This window comes from Pelophylax lessonae (assembly GCF_965119305.1).
Source record: "Pelophylax lessonae genome assembly, chromosome: 11".
NCBI lineage: Eukaryota > Metazoa > Chordata > Amphibia > Anura > Ranidae > Pelophylax > Pelophylax lessonae.
The window spans coordinates 9,429,266-9,448,651 of NC_138778.1; the positions used below are offsets into that span (position 1 = coordinate 9,429,266).

Consider the following 19,386-nt stretch of genomic DNA (forward strand, 5'->3'; position numbering starts at 1 on the left):
CAAAAAATGGCAGTTAGGAGGTTTCTCATGGTTTGGAAGAGCCACAATAATTAAAATGGTCATCCTCCCTAGACTTCTATATTGGAATGCATGCCCTCCCAATCAAAATCCCATCCACCTTCTTTAGACATTTACAACATGTACAGAGTCAATTGGTTTGGGCTCAGAAAAAAACAAGAATAAACTTTAATATAAATACAGGCTCAAAAGAAGCAGGAGGAATGGGTCTACCGGACTTTAAAGATAATATTATGCCACTCATATCACAAGGATTAAAGAGTGGCACTGCCATGCCCAAAACAAAGATTGGATAGCAATCGAAAAATGCTTCATCTCCTTTATCCTTTAGATTTCTACCATGGATCCAAAAATCCGCTCTTCCACTGTCTTTAAATAGACATCCCTTCATTGGTACCACTGTACAGATCTTTCAATTAATATCTCCTATATATTCCTGGCCCTCTTACCAAAATAGCAGAAAATCCAGAGTTTGGTCCAGGTGTGCAAAAAAAAAAGTCATAAGAGAGGACATCCATAGACTGGGAACATGCATTAGAAGACATCCATAGGCCAGGGACATGCATTGGAAGACATCCATAGACTGGAGACATGTTTAGGAGGACATCTATAGACTGGGGACATGCTTTAGAAGTTATCCTTAGACAGGGTAATAGAATGGGGACATGTTTCAGAACACATCCATAAACTAGGGGCATACTTTAGAAGACATTCATTGATTGGGGACATGCATTAGAAGACATCTATAGACTGAGGACATGTTTTAGAAGACATCCATAGACTTGAGACATGCTTAAGAAACATCCATAGAGAGGAGAAATGTTTCAGAAGACAGTCATTGATTGAATAAACACATACACTACTGTCTATTGGGGCCCTAAGGGCCACACAAAAGCTGTAGATGATGTGCTCTCATAGGTTTGTATTTCTTAATATTTCAGGCTATGTTTATCTGGTTTTTGAGTTGGAGAAGTCGGTCCGAGCACTACTTCAAGCCTGCACCCAAAAGTCAGATAGACGGAATGAGCCGTGTGAACACTACTACAGAATGTCAAGCCGCCGAATGCGCAGCAAGAAGGTAACAGCTTCTCACAGTTCAGTGTGGCAAAAATACCATGAAAACTGTGCCTTGTGGGCAACATATGATGAATTTTTGAGGCTTAAAAATTATTTTTCTCTATCGTTCATTGACATCACCATATTCTTCTTAACCATTGGGTTATGCTGCCCCCTACAGGAGTAGGACACTAGGCAGGAAAAGTCTTTACCACGCCTATGGGGCAGTCCCTGGGGGTATATACCCACTCACTCTGCTGTAGGCATTCAGTTTTTTTCTGCCTAGTTCAGGAGTAAGGACCTAGTTCTCTGCTGGGATTTTGGTCCTAGCATGTTTTTTTATGTAAAAAGGGAACCTTGTGTCTAAATTTTATTTTTTTAGCTAGTTATGTTCCTGAGAGAACACAGGTGCAGGTCGCAGCTCCGCGCTAGGCCTCGCCACGACATAGCCCCACTGGACGGGGGCTGGCCCGCAAATGAAACACCTCGCCGGGACGACGCAAACGACCTGGTTTGTTTGTCTTGAGTCGCAACGTACCCCTTGCCCGTCTGCACCCCCACCCCCGGTGAAGTAGTGTCCCCCCCATATCTCTTGCGGTTTCGGGGTGGACGTTGGTCCCTCCCTGAGACGGTCAAACCCTTGTGTTACCTCCCGTGTCCCCTCCTTGTATGAGGGGTCCCTAGGGAACATTGACCATCCAAGGCTCCCCCCTCAGGCCATCCTCCCCACTATTTCATAGGGGGTCCCTACCTTAGTCGTGTATGGTGCAGGGGCTGTAGCAGGCGATGGGGGCCCTCGGGGGGGGGGGGGGGTGCCGATGCCGCAGATCGGTGGTGTAGATTGGGGTCCCTGTAGATCACTCTCCCACTCTGCTATATTGCAGTTTAGTGTGCTGGGACTTGTAGTACCGCTGGTGCAGCGGTGTGGGCCATTTTCTGCAGTATTCTTAAAGTGACACTGCACTGTCCCCGGGATAACATGCAGTCCCAGGAGCAAGTCTCACCTACTAATCCCCTCCTTGGTGTTGCAGGGACCTCCGGGTCGCAACCCTTGTCTGCCTTAACGGCCGTTTTGGAAACCCTGATTTCAAAAGTTGGTTTGGTCCTAAAAAAAGAGGACTAGTAAAAAGCGCCCACTGGCCTCACCTGCCTCATCTGTATCCTCAGATTCTGAGATTGATATGGCCGCCATGCACGCGAGTCACCCTGAGGGATCTGCGTCATCGCACTCTGATGGCGAGGATGAAATATCCTCATCTACAGCCGCGCTGGTGGAGGCACTTATATCGTTAGTGCGGGAAACTCTAAAAATGGCGGATGATTCTACAGCGTCAGGGACGCAGGTGTCCTTCGACACATGCAAATCTTAGAAGTCGGGCAAGGCTTTCCCTTGTCCAGAACTTTTTGACAAAATTGTCACTGAACAGTGGGGGGGATGCCTTAAACACGTTAGTGGTGCCGAAGCGCTTTAAGAGGCGCTACCCCTTTGCGGACACTGTAATCAGTAAATGGACAGTTCCAACGAAGGTGGACCGTCCGGTTTCCAGACTGAACAAATCTACTGTGCTGCCGGTGGAGGAGTCTCCGCTCTTTAAAGATTAAAATTTCTGCCGAGGCTTCTGCGCAGAATAGAGGTGGAAGGGATTCCAGTCAATCTGGTGGCTCCAGACTGGCCTAGCCAGTCTTGGTACGCCGATCTGGTAAGGTTGGTTGCCGATGTTCCTTGGAGATTTTCTCTCAGGGAAGATCTGCTGTCTCAAGGGCCGATCTTCCATCCTGCTTTACAGTCGCTGCCTTTAACGGTGTGGCTGTTTAAAGCCAGGTGTTGAAGGATAGGGGTCTTTCTGACTCAGTGATTCCTACACTGTTGAAGGCTAGGAAATCTACCTCTAGGAAGATCTATCATCGTACATGGAAAATGTATATCGCATGGTATGAATTGATTAAGGTGCATCCACGCTCATTTTCAGTGGCTAGGATATTGGCCTCCCTCCAGAGAGGGGTTGAGCAGCGGTTGGCCTTGGGTACCATTAAGGGCCAGGTGTCAGCCTTGGCGGTGTTTTTTCAACGTCCTTTAGCTACGTATTCTTTGATTCGCACCTTTATCCAGGAAGTTCGCCATATGGCTCCTCCGATAAGGTCCCCGCTACCTCTGTGGGATCTTAATTTGGCACTGTCAGTCCTTCAGAAACCTCACTTTGAAAACATTAGGGAGATTCCTCTGCTTACACTGTCACAGAAGGTAGCCTTTTTGGTGGCTATTACCTCTGCTCGCCGAGTGCCTGAATTGGCGGGGCTGTCCTTCCTTTAACCTTATCTGGGGGTCCACAGAGATAAAGTGGTACTTCGAACGAATCAGACTTTTCTTCCTAAGGTGGTCTCTGATTTTCATTTGAATGAAGACATTGGGCTGCCTTCACTTTGCCCTAAGCCCAAGAATCCTAAAGAAATTGCTTTGCATTCTTTGGATGTGATTTGGGCAATTAGGGTTTACCTGGCGGCTAATGAGTCTTTCAGGAAATCAGACTCTCTTTTTGTCCTTACGGAAGGACCTCGGAAGGAATTGGCTGTGTCTGCTGCGACCATATCCAGATGGATCAGGCAGACAGTGGTACAGGCTTATTCACTGAAGGGTCAGGTTCCACCTTTCCCTGTGAAGGCGCATTCTACTAGGGAGCTGAGTGCTTCTTGGGCTTTTCGCCATTAGGCGTCAGTAACACAAGTTTGTAAGGCGGCAACTTGGTCGTCTGTGCACACGTTCACAAAATTCTACAAAGTAGATGTGTTGGCATCCTCGGATGCTTCCTTTGGCCGCAAGGTTTTGCAGGCTGCAGTTTAAAAGAGAATTTAGTCTCTTTTAGGGTGTATGTTGTTTCTAGGTGAGCTCCAGTTGTTCCTGATTGAGCTCCATGTTACCTGGCTGGCTAAGTTTAGCCTTTGGGAACAACGTTCTTTTCTGTGTTGTTTTCCCACCACGGATGTTAATATTGCTTTTGGACGTCCCAATGGTTAAGAAGGATATGGAGCTGCGTCTGTCAATGAAGGATAGAGAGGACTGGATTTTTTACTTACCGCAAAATCCTTTTCTCTGAAGTTCATTGACAGACGCAACACCATATTCTTCTTAACCATTGGGACGTCAAAAAGCAGTATTAATATCCGGGGTGGGAAAACAAGGCAGAAAGGAACGTAATCTATCTAACTCTATCTATGAGTTGGGATGAGGTTTTTTCTGCTGACACTGCTTGCAACAAAACGTATTCTTATAGCAGAGTGAGTGGGTGTATATTCCCAGGAACTGCACCATAGGCATGGTAAATATTTTTCCTGCCTAGTGTCCTACTCCTGTAGGGGGCAGCGTAACCCAATGGTTAAGAAGAATATGGAGCTGCGTCTGTCAATGAACTTCAGAGAAGGATTTTACGGTAAGTCAAAAATCCAGTTTTTTACCTTTTAATTGAGCGCCAATTTTGTACAGACTGTCATTCTGTGTCCTTTAGGTGCAAGTCATTCCTTGGGTGCTAGCAGACAGCAACTTTGTGCTAAATCCATCGAATCGTGTGGATCGCACTAAAACTGTGTTTGTTGGTGCACTGCATGGCATGCTAAGTGCTGAAGCCCTCGCCACAGTAATGAATGACCTTTTCGGTGGAGTGGTCTACGCCGGCATTGATACCGATAGGCACAAGTACCCGATTGGTGAGCAGCAGTTTTTATTTAACCTATTTTTTGGCAAACTGAAAAAGTTACGGCATGCAGTATTTACTTTCAGCGCAGCGTGCTGCGACACGAACTGCCGCAACATTGCTGGGGCGAATAGGACTAAATGAAATGACACTTGTAAAAGAAAATATAGGAACCCAATAGGTTCTAAACCCACACAAATCAATAAGCAGAAAAAAACAAATAAACTACAATAAATAGCTGGGTTTTCATAAATGGGACCAATCACAATTAAAACTAGAGCACCAACATCCCCATGTATATGTAAAGGGTAAGATAGGGGGCTATGGGACTTTAAGGGTGCTCAAAAGCAATGGACAAAGCAAAGGCTATGCAAAAGCCAAAGGAGATGCAACTGTATATTAAACATTTATGTATGTATTGATTACAAAAGGTATAAAAAGACTTCAATTAAAAAACTCTATATTTAGTGTATAATTGTTACGCTTTAATTTCCGACTGGTTTCGCGTTATCGGCTTCTTCAGAGAAAGCATAGATGTTAATCTGACTGGTAAACAGATACAAAATATGGTAAGTACAATAATATGCATATAGATACAAATTTGCAAAAAAGAAACACAAAAAGACAATATTTGTTTAAATAAATCTCAATGCAGCCAATTACTCAGAAAATGCAGAAAAATTATGGTTTCCATACCTGAGGTATGGAGCATAAACTACTGGACGAGATGTGTGAGCCCACCCCTGAGGATCCACGGCACCAACTGGAAGGGACAAATCCACCGTGATGGGTCTCCCGCAGGGGGGAAATATATCCGTGTGGGGCAAAGGTTAAACCTTTGTAATAGTAATATCATGTCAAGGGACATATAATTATGTAATATATTATATTGGTAATTAATCAATCATAGCCTCGAAAATCCACTTCCATATATCACAAACAATTCCAGCCCCAAGGACAGGCACATCCTCATAAATCCTTCAAGGACAGTGTTCCCCAGGACAGCGCAAGTATTCAGCCTCTCAGTGCTTAGAAGAAAAAGCTTTAATTGTATTGGTTAGGAAGTGGAAACACCTCAATACCGAAGGGGAAAAGAGTAACAGGAAGCACAGCTTAGCCTGGAAATATAAATGAATCCCAGGTTAATTATTCCAAAAGGAGAGTGTATTTTCCCTTTTCCCAAACAACCTGCAAATATGATATAGCTAACTTTGACGACCCATCAAGCACTATGAGAGGTCATGTGATATTTCCAGCATATACATTTTTGTTTGTGTGTGCCCTTTATATGCCCCCCCCCCCCCACCCCGCTGACATGGTTACATCGGTGCGGGATGCGGACGTATTGACGGGGGGCTGCATCTGCGCAGTGAGGCGCCCCAAACGCATCTTTGAACTCCCTCTCCTGCACGTCACTCAACCCCTCCCACAGGGGCGTGGTCTATGGGTAGTCGTGACAACCTGCGGGGTGGAGAGAGAGAGGAAGCCAAAGAGGAAGGCCAGCCCATTCGAGCCACGAGAGATGCAAACAAGGGACGTTGCCTCACATGCCAGGCACCACCCCCAAATGGGTGACGCCCGGGTTGACCACTTCAAATGACTGGCAAACCTAGTTGCCATGGTCGCACCGGACACCTTGGGCGTCCGTACAGGGACCCCAGGTACCGCAGATCCGCTGAGATCCCTACGAGCAGGCCCAACTGTGTAATATGTACATGGAAAACGAGGATCATGGAGAGGGTGAAAGGCATATGAATTCTGCATAATAATGAGCAGGACTGCATTGATCACAAACAATGTATCTTATAAAAAGGGTACAACAACAAATTATATAGACTTTAAAACCAGAGGCGTAACTAGAACCTTCAGGGCCCTCGTGCAAGAAACCATGAAGGGACCCCTGGCCGGGGCCCTTCCCTTCAAGCCTTGGGCTCTTCCCACTGATCCTGGGGCCCTTTACTCTCATTGCGGGGCCCTTTATTACGGTCCTGCAGCGGGACCCTTACACAACTTCTGCATTGGGAAACCCTTCCTGCCATCTCGGGGCCTCCCCATGGTGGTGGAATGCCAGAGCCTGGTTGCAAGTGTGACTTTTGCGAACCTGGAAGTTCACCCACTGGTGTCAGTAGTTTTTATTTTTTGGTATTTCAATTGTGTTATTTTTTATCATTTTATTTTATTTTTTTACAATGTCACTGACTATGACTCTGTCCATTCAGAAAAGGAAGGAGCTGGTAAATTACATATTTACCGACCCCTTCCTGGTTCTCTATTGTGACACATCACCTGCAGCAGCCGGCAGGAGAGGGGAGGGAGCACAGTGGGGGGGGGGGCAGCACAGTGAGGGGGAGGGGGGAACCAGGGGAGCACACAGGGGCCCAGAGACAGCAGAACACAAGTGAACTGGATAGGAGGAGTGGCGGGGGCAGCATACAGAGGAACTAATCTCCTCCATTTTCCCCCTGCAGCTACAGGAGGAAAAAGGACAGTGATTCCTCTACATGCTGTCCCCCGCCGCCCCTCCTATCCCGGTGTACAGGGGAGCCGCACAGGCCCCCTGGAGTATGGGGCCCGGTTGCAATTGCAAATCCCTGTAGTTACGCACCTGTTCAAAACATTATATAAAACAAATGAAAAAGTAAATGCAAGATTCCACAAGTGTTAATCATAAAGCTTCAACAGCAAAATATGTGCGATGTCAACAAAGAGACAAAGGCTTGATGAAACGACAGCCATGTTAGAGAAATGGCTTATAACTAATTCCTTCATTCAAACCTGGATATCGTATGGCATGTAAAGAATGTATCCATTTGGTTTGATTTGTAGCAATTTTTTATCAATATCACCTCCTCTTTCATGTGCTGGAACATGTTCAAGAGCATAAAACCCAAAGGAACTAAGATCAAAATGATGATATAGATACGTGTCTGCTTATGAGAGTTTCCATTTTTTTATTTTTGATCAAAGATACATGGTCTCTAATTTTTTTTTTCCTATGTAAAATGCGTTACATTTCCATTTGAAAATGTACACCACACCTATAGTCTGGCATGTTGTCCTGTATTTAGGCGTCCATTTGGGATTGTTAGGAAGTGCAATCTCACTACCCCTCATAATAAAGAGGTAGTAATTGCATTTTCCATATAGAGAGGGAGAGGAAAGAACACTCTCATGGTGCAGTATTTCAAATCATTTGTTTAAAAAAGGTTGTATTGCACTTACTTTATTAGGATTTGAGTAGGTGGTGCCCAGACATATGTATTAATTACTGTACTGCACCAACATCCCCATAAAAGTCAAAAAAGGAGCAAGAAGGGGTATCTTGGGACTTTAACGGTGCAAGGGATTGTCAATATATAAAAAAGTTTTATTATACACATATTTTAAAATGAAAATAGAAATGCAAGTGCAAAGTGCACAGACACAATACAACAGTATATAAGACAGTGCGACCTATATGTCAAAATAGATATTTATACTCCAGATGATGACCGGTTTCGCCAAAGATCTTGCTTCTTCAGATCCTTTAGCGTGAATAAGGGTCCCTATGTTACAATGAGATATATGTTAATTAATACAGAAATGACTGTATTCATACATCAATTATGACCATAATAAATAGTTAATTCATTCATACATGGTTTAGACCAGTTTTTTTCCAGATAGCCATGACATAAATACTGATCCAACCTGTGTGGTGGCGCAGGTATGGCATTTTCAGGTAGTGTGAGCCAAAGATTGTGGGACAGAGGACCTTCAGGTGCATACGGATCCAGCCGCTATTTGACTCCCGCAGAGGGGGGTAAAAATGGAGGCATCCAATTTGAAAGTAATGTCTTAAAAATATACAAATCTCCTTTTTTCACTTACTTTATTAGTAGTAATCAGCATGGATTCATGAAAAATTGTTGTTGCCAGACCAATCTATTAACCTTCTACGATGAAGTGAGCTGCCATCTAGATAAAGGAAGGCCTGTGGATGTGGTGTATCTGGACTTTTCAAAGGCATTTGACACCGTTCCCCAGAAATGCTTACTGTACAAACTAAGGAAGGTAGGTATGGACCATAAGGTGAGTACCTGGATAGAGAACTGGCTCCAGGGGAGAGTACAGAGGGTGGTGATTAATGGGGAGTACTCGGATTGGGCGGGTGTGGAAAGTGGGGTCCCCCAAGGTTCTGTCCTGGGACCAATCCTGTTTAATTTATTCATAAACGACATAGAGGCGGGGATATCCAGCAAAATCTCGGTATTTGCGGATGATACTAAACTAAGCATGCCAATATCTTCTATGCAGGATGTGGAAACCTTACAAGCGGACCTGAAAAAAATAATGGGGTGGGCAACTACATGGCAGATGAGGTTTAATGTTGAGAAATGTAAAGTAATGCACTTGGGCATCAGAAACCAGAAAGCAAGCTACTCACTAGGGGGGGAATCTGAAATGCAAAAGGATCTGGGAGTCCTAGTGGACAACAGGCTTGGCAATGGCATGCAATGCCAAGCTGCTGCAAGCAAAGCCAACAGAATACTGGGATGTATAAAAAAGGGGATTCACTCCAGAAATAAAGAGATTATTCTCCCTCTCTACAAGACTCTGGTCCGGCCACATCTGGAGTATGCTGTCCAGTTCTGGGCACCGGTCCTCAGGAAGGATGTGTTGGAACTGGAGAGAATCCAGAGAAGGGCAACAAAAATAATTAGGGGAATGGAGGGCATCGGCTATGAGGAAAGACTACAAGCACTGAACTTATTCTCTCTGGAGAAGAGACGATTGAGGCGGGATATGATATCAATGTACAAATACTGTACTGGTGATGACCCTAGCATAGGGAACAAACTTTTCAGAGAAAGGGAATACAATAAGACACGTGGCCACTCACTAAAACTAGAGGAAAAACGGTTTAACCTTAAAATACGTAAGGGGTTCTTTACTGTCAGAGCAGTAAGAATGTGGAATTCTCTTCCACAAGCAGTGATATCAGCAGGGAGCATCGATAGTTTCAAAAAACTATTAGATGGGCACCTTAAAGACCACAACATACAGGGGTATACAATGTACAACATACAGGGGTATACAATGTACAACATACAGGGGTATACAATGTACAACATACAGGGGGTATACAATGTACGGTTAACAGAAAACACACACACACATCATAGGTTGAATTGAATGGACTGATATCTTTTTTCTACCTCACAAACTATGTAACTTTAAAGAAGACAGGAATCAGCATGTATTTTAAAGGGATTGCTGGTTTGCGTTTCAGCTGACCGGAAATTACGTATCCCAAACACCATGGTGGTGTTTGAGATACGTCATTTCCAGTCAGCTGGAATGCAGGTGGAGCACAAACCGTCGATTCCTATATAAGACATGCTGATCCCTGTCTTTGATGTAAGTGCAATACAACCTTTTTTTTTTTTTTAAATAAATGATTTAAAATACTGCACCATGAGAGTGTTCTTTCCTCTACCTCTCTATATGGTAACACTGGAGCTTTGAATACGCTATTTATATACAAATTGAATGAATGACAACAGCGGTTTGAATTTTTTCCTGTGACCTCATGTATGACAACTTATATTTTCCTATATGCATAATTTGACTCTCTGTAATAGGGGTCAATTAAGTCTGGTGAGTGTATAGTGCATCTGCATGCAAGTGGTGCATCTGCATGCGAGTAGAGAGGAACCTTTCCTATACTCACTGAGGACAGTATTCATGTGTGGCATCATATATAGACATCACAATTTTTTTGTATTTTTTATAATTTAAGGCCCCGTTCACATACAAGTGACGCTACTTCCCAGGGCGACCTCCGAGGTCGCGGTGCGAGCAGCGCGCCGCGACCTCGGAGCGGCCGGCACGGACTTCATAACATTGAAGTCTATGGCGGTCGCCTCCAGGTCGCCCCAAAGAAGCTCCGGACCCTTTTTCTAAGTCGGAGCGACTTGTGTCGCTCCTATTAGAATGGGTCCGCAGATTCCCTATGGAAGGCGACCTGTGAGGTGACCAGGTCGCCTCACAGGTCGCCTTAGTGTGAACGGGGACTAAATGAAGATGTATTTATTTACTTGTTTATTTACTATTGTTTTTTCACTATGGTGATATGTATTTCATAATATAAGAGCGCAGTTCCTTTGTTTCTTTTTACGAAATGCCACTTGTGACATCAAACAAGTTCTAACAAAAACGAGGAAAAAGCGTTATGCACCTGGATAGGCACATCGACGCTGTTCCTCCCAGCACACGCAATTATGCGTGCGTTCAGCCCTACTATTACAATGTCCTTGTTGCAAACTATAACCAGATTTGGGCTGAGGGTTCAACTTTATTATCTTTATACATGTGATGTGTTTATTACATTTATTTCGCTCAGGTTCTGGACGCGTTATTTTCAGCAACCAGCGGAGTTACCTGAAGGCGGTGAGCGCGGCTTTTGTGGAAATAAAAACATCCAAATTCACCAAGAAGGTAAGTGTGGTAGATTCGCATCCAAGGAAGGGGTTCTGAGGCTGCTTATACCTTTTTTTTTAAACCACTTACCGAACACCGATGTATAGGTACATCGGTTTGCGGGAGCGCTTTTGGTGGCAGGGAAGCCGATCCACGGGGCCGGCGGCCGCGATTGCTCCCCGCTGTGAGAGAACAACGGTCTACTGTTGTACACACAGCGGACCGATCTTCTCTCTGAAATGATCACAGAGCCCCCGTGATCCTCCTATTTAGGATCACAGGTCTCTGTGTTGATTCCACAACTCCCTCCCCCATACAGTTAGAAAGCACCCCCTAGACTCACACTTAACTCTTTGATCGCCCCTGGGTTAATCCCTTCCCTGCCAGTGTCATTATTACAGTAACAGTGCATATTTTTAGCACTGATTACTGTAGTTATGTCAATGGTCCCCCCAAAAGTGTCAAAAATGTCAATTAGGGGTTCGATCTGTCCGCCGCAATGTTGCAGTCCTGCAAAAATAAACAAATCGCTGATCGCCGCCATTACTAGTCCTAAAGGCCCGTACACACGATCACAAAATTGGCCAAAAAATACCACTTTGAAGTGATCATATGATAATCGGATTGTTAGTACATAGCTTTCGAGAGCTGATCAACAAAAGAGAAAGGAGAGCAGCGCCATCTAAGTGCAGTATGAAAGATGTTTTTAATAACAACAGACAAATGCAAACTCACAGGGTGGGTGTGATAAAACGGCATGTGAAGGGTTCATCCACTCCGGTGGGAGGACGAGCAGTGGGGATCCGGGGGGAATCTTCGCTGGTTCTGGCTGTGCTGGTGGCTCCCAGAACTTCCGGGTATGCGGTGACCCTCAGAGAAGAGCCGCTGTCTTCCCTACCGGGTAGAAGATGGGGTGGGAGGTGCGCGCGTTCGAAGTATGCGTGCTTCTTCCTCAGGCAAACAGGAAGCCCAGACACCGCTGAGGGAGCTGACATGTTCCCTCTGCGTCTCTTCCGGGTTCAGCGGTTCCAGCCCTGAGTGGCCGGAGCCGCGATGACGTCACTCCCGCACATGCGCGCGGGAGTTCACTTTCCGGTAAGGAGCTCTGAAGGTCCCGCAAGATACGCCAGACCTTCAGAGCGCATGCGCCGCTGGTGATCAGCGGCTGCATGCAGGTTGAATATCTCCTAAACCGTGCGGGTTCAGGAGATATTAATTTTACCTACAGGTAAGTCTTATTATAGGCTTACCTGTCGGTAAAAATTAAAAAGTGGAGTATACTTCCGCTTTTAATATAACAGGGCTGCCTATAAATGGGACCATGGCTGTCTTCAGCCCCCCAGAAAAGTCTGAGGTTGTCAGAGGAGCAGGTGATGAAGATTCTAGAGTTTGTCTAGAGTAGATTTGCTTTGTATATGAAGTCATTGTATATCGCCCTTCAGTGGCCGTCCTTTTCTCTTTCCAGATTCAGATCGACCCGTACCTGGAGGAGTCGGCGTGCCAGGTCTGCAATTTACAGCCCGGTCCATTTTTCTGCAGAGAGAAGGTAATTGTCAGTCCGCTGGATTTCAGTGTTGGGTCACCTTTTCTTATCAGTGCAGGTAGTGCAGTGCCTGCGGCTGCCAGTGGTTGCTGTGTGCTGCACCATGCAGAATTTTATGGAATAAGCCTGTATACATTTTCTGCAGCATTCTGCTATATTTACGGGATTTGGTGTGCAACATGACACTTGGAGATAGAGGAAGCTTGAGGTGACAAATTGACCTTTCAGATACCTTTTTACATATGTTTAAAGGGGTTGTAAATTCAGGAAGGTTTTTTATCTTAATGCATAGAATAAAAAGTCTTCTGTATACAGCAGCCACCCCAGCACCCCTTATACTTACCTGAGCCCCATCTCTATCCAGCGATGTTGCAGGAGAGTCTTGGCTGCCCTGCACTCTCCCTACTCATTGGCTGAAAGGGCAGGGCGGCACCATTGGCTCCCACTGCTGTCAATCAAAGTCAGCTAGCCAATGAGGAGAGAGAGGGTGGGGCCGGGCCGCTCGGCTCAGGTGTCCCCACAGCAAGCTGCTTTCTGTGGGAGCACTCAACAGCAGGGAGGGGCCCGAGAAGAGGAGGATCCGGGCTGCTCTGTGCAAAACATCAGAGTCCCTTCTTTATGTCAGGGTGCCCTCATCACATCAAAGTCCCCCCTTCACAGAGATCCCCCCTAACATCAAAGTCCTCTCTTCTCAGAGATCCCCCCATTGCATCATAGTCCCACCATCATATCAAAGTCCCCTCTTCACAGAGATCCCCCCCCCCCCACATAACATCAAAGTCCCCTCTTCACATAGATTCCCCCCATCACATCAAAGTCCCCTCTTCACATAGATCCCCCCCATCACATCAAAGTCCCCTCTTCACATAGATCCCCCCCATCACATCAAAGTCCCCTCTTCACATAGATCCCCCCCATCACATCAAAGTCCCCTCTTCACATAGAACCCCCCCATCACATCAAAGTCCCCTCTTCACAGAGATCCCCTCTTCACAAAAATCCCCCCCATCGCATCATAGTCCTTTATCATACCAGATTTCCCCCATTATATCAAAGTCCCCATTCACAGAGATTTCCCCCATCACATCGGAGTCCCACCATCACATCAAAAGCTCTCCTCCCTTTCCCATAAGGGGCCTCCATTACATTAGAGACCAAGTTATAACATCAGAGTCCCACCATCACACCAAAGTCCCCTCTTCACAGAGATCCCCCCATCACATAGGAGTCCCACCATCACATCAAAGTCCTCCCCTGCCCTTTCCCATAATGGCCCCGCATGACAGAGATCTTCTTTATCATACCAGAGTTCCCCCATCATATCAAAGTCCCCTCTTCACAGAGACCTCCTCCATCACATCAGAGTCCCACCATCACAGAGATTCCACACATCACATCAGAGTCTCACCATCATATCAAAAGCTCCTTCCCCTCTTCTTATAAGGGTTCCTCATCACATAAGAGTCACATTAGAGATTTCATCATATCAAAGTCCCACTCATTACATCAGAGGTCCTCCCATCGCATCAGAGGTCTACTCATCGCATCAGAGGTCTTCCCATCACATCAGAGGTCCTCCCATCGCATCAGAGGTCTTCCCATCATATCAGAGGTCCTCCCATCGCATCAGAGGTCTACTCATCGCATCAGAGGTCTTCCCATCACATCAGAGGTCTACTCATCGCATCAGAGGTCTTCCCATCACATCAGAGGTCCTCCCATCGCATCAGAGGTCTTCCCATCATATCAGAGGTCCTCCCATCACATCAGAGGTCCTCTCATCACATCAGAGGTCTTCCCATCATATCAGAGGACCTCCAATCGCATCATAGGTCCTCCCATCGCATCAGAGGTCCTCTCATCACATCAGAGGTCCTCCCATCACATCAGAGCCCCCATCACGTTAGAGTCACCTCATCACAATAAAGTCCCTCTATTACAAAATTCTGTCATCAAATCAGAAGCCCCACCCATCCCATCAGTGTCCCCCTATAAATGAGAGCCCCCCATCACATTAAGTCCCCCCCCCCCTCCATCACATCAGAGTCCCCCCATAACATAAAATGCCTCACTTTCTATTACATAATAGTCCCCCCATCACATCAGAGTTCCCCCCATCACATTACTACCTGAGTGCCTGTGAGTACCTATTGGTTCCTGAGTGCCTGGGAGTAACTGAGTGTCTGGAAGTACCTGTGAGTGTCTGAGAGTACATGTGAGTGTCTGGGAGTACATGTAAGTGTCTGAGAGTACATGCGAGTGTCTGGGAGTACATGTGAGTGTCTCAGAGTACATGTGAGTGTCTCAGAGTACATGTGAGAGTCTGGGAGTACATGTGAGTGTCTGGGAGTACATGTGAGTGTCTGGGAGTACATGTGAGTGTCTGGGAGTACCTGTGAGAGTCTGGGAGTACATGTGAGTGTCTGAGAGTACATGTGAGTGAGAGTACATGCGAGTGTCTGGGAGTACATGCGAGTGTCTGGGAGTACATGCGAGTGTCTGAGAGTACATGTGAGTGTCTGAGAGTACATGCGAGTGTCTGAGAGTACATGTGAGTGTCTGGGAGTACCTGTGAGAGTCTGAGAGTACATGCGAGTGTCTGAGAGTACCTGTGAGAGTCTGGGAGTACATGTGAGTGTCTGAGAGTACATGTGAGTGTCTGAGAGTACATGCGAGTGTCTGGGAGTACATGCGAGTGTCTGGGAGTACATGCGAGTGTCTGAGAGTACATGTGAGTGTCTGAGAGTACATGCGAGTGTCTGAGAGTACATGCGAGTGTCTGGGAGTACCTGTGAGAGTCTGAGAGTACATGCGAGTGTCTGAGAGTACATGTGAGAGTCTGGGAGTACATGTGAGTGTCTGAGAGTACATGCGAGTGTCTGAGAGTACATGTGAGTGTCTGAGAGTACATGCGAGTGTCTGGGAGTACATGCGAGTGTCTGAGAGTACATGTGAGTGTCTGGGAGTACCTGTGAGAGTCTGAGAGTACATGCGAGTGTCTGAGAATACATGTGAGAGTCTGGGAGTACCTGTGAGAGTCTGGGAGTACCTGTGAGATTCTGGGAGTACCTGTGAGAGTCTGGGAGTACCTGTGAGATTCTGGGAGTACCCGTGAGAGTCTGGGAGTACCTGTGAGTGTCTGGGAGTACATGTGAGTGTCTGGGAGTACCTGTGAGAGTCTGAGAATACATGTGAGAGTCTGGGAGTACATGTGAGAGTCTGGGAGTACCTGTGAGAGTCTGAGAATACATGTGAGAGTCTGGGAGTACATGTGAGTGTCTGGGAGTACATGTGAGTGTCTGAGAATATATGTGAGTGTCTGGGAGTACCTGTGAGATTCTGGGAGTACCTGTGAGAGTCTGGGAGTACCTCTAAAAGTCTGGGAGTACCTCTGAGAGTCTGGGAGTACCTGTGAGTCCCTGAGTGTCTAGGAGTGTCAGTGAGTGTAGCGGAGTACCAGAGGGTGAGAAAGTAGAGTTAGGAAGCCAGGAAACAGCCACACAGGACAGATTTAAATTACTGAATCCCCATTAGATTAGATAGTAGGTACAATGCCCGGCGGGTGTGCAGATGCGATTCGGTGTACATCTTGTGGTATGTATACGTTCCTTGATCATGTGATCGAGGGCGAATACAAATGCACAAAATGTAAGCACGTTGCTTCCCTGGAAGCTCAGGTCCTGAATCTAGGGAAGCATCTGGCAACACTGAATGTCCATACTGGAGGAGAGCCAGGATCGTACCCGACAGGTGCAGGCAGGGGCCTGCACAGAGGAGGGTGGAGAAACGGAGGTGCAGGCATCAGAACAGAGTAGATGAGTGACAGTTAGGAGGGGTAGAAGGGAACAAGGTAAGGAGGCCGCTCCTGGGCTGGAGCACCCCAATAGATACGCCCCGTTGTGTGATGTTGGGGAAACCAGTCAGGGGACCAGCATTGCTGGAGCAGAGCGACGCCCCTAGCTGCCAGGGGAAGAACTCCCCCTGTGAGGCCGGGAGAAAGGGAAAGGAAAGACAGGTGCTGGTGGTAGGGGACTCAATCATTAGAAGGACAGACAGTGTAATCTGTGACATAGACCGTGTGCGCCGAACAGTCTGTTGTTTGCCGGGCGCTCGGGTTCGGCACATCGCGGATCGGGTGGACAGATTACTGGGCAGGGCTGGGGAAGACCCAGCTGTCATGGTACACGTGGGTACCAATGACATAGGCAGAGGAAGACGGAGAGTCCTAAACGATTTCAGGGACTTAGGCGCTAAGTTGAGGACTAGGACCTCCAAGGTAGTATTTTCAGAAATACTACCTGTACCTCGAGCCACACCAGAGAGGCAGCGGGAGATTAGGGAAGTTAACGAGTGGTTGAGGACCTGGTTGTAGTAAGGAGGGTTTTGGGTTCCTGGAGAACTGGGCCGACTTCTCAGTCGGCCACCGGCTTTTTGGTAGGGACGGATTGCACCTAAATCCAAGGTGGGTATGGGGAAAAATCACAAGAGCAGCCTAAAAACAACATCAAACGAGGATATATGCAACCGGTCAAAATTACGAGGGTTGTACACCAATGCCAGAAGCCTGGCCAACAAGATGGGTGAGCTGGAGCTACTGATGTTTGAGGAGGACTTAGATTTTGTGGGGATAACTGAGACTTGGTTTGACAGCTCTCATGATTGGATGGCGACCATTCAGGGGTATTCCCTTTATCGCAGAGATAGAGAAGGTAAAAAAGGGGGAGGGGTATGTCTGTATATTAAGAACAGTGTACAGGTAAATATGAGGGATGATATTAACAATGGAGCTATGGATGAGGTAGAATCCCTATGGGTAGAACTTCAAAGGGAAGGCACTGTGGGGAAGGTAATATTGGGCGTATGCTATAGGACCCCCAACCAGAGGGAGGAGGGGGAGGCGGACCTCATTTTTCAGCAAGGATGGGAAATGTCATGATAATGGGGGACTTTAATTATCCAGATATAGACTGGGCAGAAGGAACCGCGCATTCAGCCAGGGCTCGGCAGTTCCTAAATGTTTTGCAGGACAATTTCATGGGTCAGATGGTGAATTCACCGACAAGAAACAATGCAGTACTTGACCTACTGATTACCAACAATACAGACCTGATCACAGATATAGAAATACCGGGCAACTTAGGAAACAGTGACCATAGGACAATTATTTTTAGTATTAATCATAGTAATAGGAAACACAAGGGCAATATAAGGACACTGAATTTCAAAGAGCAAATTTCCCAAAACTGCGCTCTCTGCTAGAAAATATCGAATGGGATAGAACCCTGGGAACAAAGAACACGGAGGAGAAATGGGAGTGCTTCAAGAGCATACTAAACAAAGGGATTGGCCAGTGCATTCCAAAGGGAAATACATTTAAAAGAGCAAAACTAAACCCTGGGTGGCTAAACTCCAACATAAAAATGCATATTAGTGCTAAAGAAAAGGCATTCAAAAATTCTTGCAGCTGTATGTACATGGGATTTTATTCCTTTTTTTATTTTTAATAAATTTGCAAAGATTTCTAGCAAACTTCTTTCACGTTGTCATTATGGGGGATTGTTTGTAGAATTTCGAGGAAAATAATAAATTAAATCCATTTTGGAATAAGGCTGTAACATAAAATGTGGAAAAAGTGAAGAGCTGTGAATACTTTCCAGATGCTCGGTATACTGTACTTCAAATGGCAATGTTTATTAAAGTGGTCAGTATTGCAAAAATGATCATTTTTTCTCTTTCTCTTTTAAGGTCTGCTTCAAGTATTTCTGCCGCTCCTGCTGGCACTGGCAGCACTCAATGGAGCTCCTGCGTTGCCACTGCCCACTCATGCGTAACTAGGAGAGCCCGAATTCCCCGCTGTTACCAATAGGAATCTTCTGATTGGATGATGAGGTCCTGTGTCCCCTCTAGGTGGCACATTCAGCACTTATAAATTTTTGTTGGCAGGGGACAGTTGATGAAGTCATCTGGCAGCGGATTGGTGGAGGAAGTCATGTGATACAGTTTTTGCACTTTCCTTACACTAATATTTTTACACTTTGTGCAGAGTGAGTTCCTCCCAGGAATAGACGATTTATTTTCTTTATGGTTAGAGGTCGATTTTTTTACCTTTCTATGTTTTTGCTGTTCTCATTCTAGTCCTCCAACAATTGCTGAGCCTAAGCAGTGTGCGGACAGTTATCTGAAAGCGGTATTAAACCCCAAAGCAAATATTTATTATATTGCAGCTTTCCAGGGCTTTTTTTTCCCCAGAGAATAGTTGCAGGTACTCCCCCCTTTCAAGTCACCTACCCACCTCCAAGCACCGTCCCTCAGTTCCACCCCCTACCCACCTCCGAGGACCATCCCTCAGTTCCACACCCTACCCACCTCCAAGCACCGTCCCTCAGTTCCACCCCCTACCCACCTCCAAGCACTGTCCCTCAGTTCCACCCCCTACCCACCTCCAAGCACTGTCCCTCAGTTCCACCCCCTACCCACCTCCAAGCACCGTCCCTCAGTTCCACGCCCTACACACCTCCAAGCACTGTCTCTCAGTTCCACCCCCTACCCACCTCCAAGCACCGTCTCTCAGTTCCACCCCCTACCCACCTCCAAGCACCGTCCCTCCGTTCCACCTCCAAG

At 46.3% G+C, this 19,386-nt stretch overlaps 1 protein-coding gene across 1 annotated transcript in view; it reads left to right on the forward strand.

Moving 5' to 3' along the window:
* The window catches only part of LOC309566985 (cytoplasmic polyadenylation element-binding protein 1-B-like), a gene marked incomplete at both ends in the record, with an annotated part of 53,461 nt that extends 34,861 nt beyond the window's left edge, over positions 1-18,600 (forward strand). Inside the window, 5 exons of the mRNA XM_082272305.1 lie at positions 960-1,096; positions 4,575-4,773; positions 11,146-11,240; positions 12,688-12,768; positions 18,511-18,600. Coding sequence (XP_082128431.1) covers positions 960-1,096; positions 4,575-4,773; positions 11,146-11,240; positions 12,688-12,768; positions 18,511-18,600 — 602 coding nt within the window. The remainder of the gene's footprint in view (positions 1-959; positions 1,097-4,574; positions 4,774-11,145; positions 11,241-12,687; positions 12,769-18,510) is intronic.
* Between the last annotated feature and the right edge of the window lie 786 nt (positions 18,601-19,386).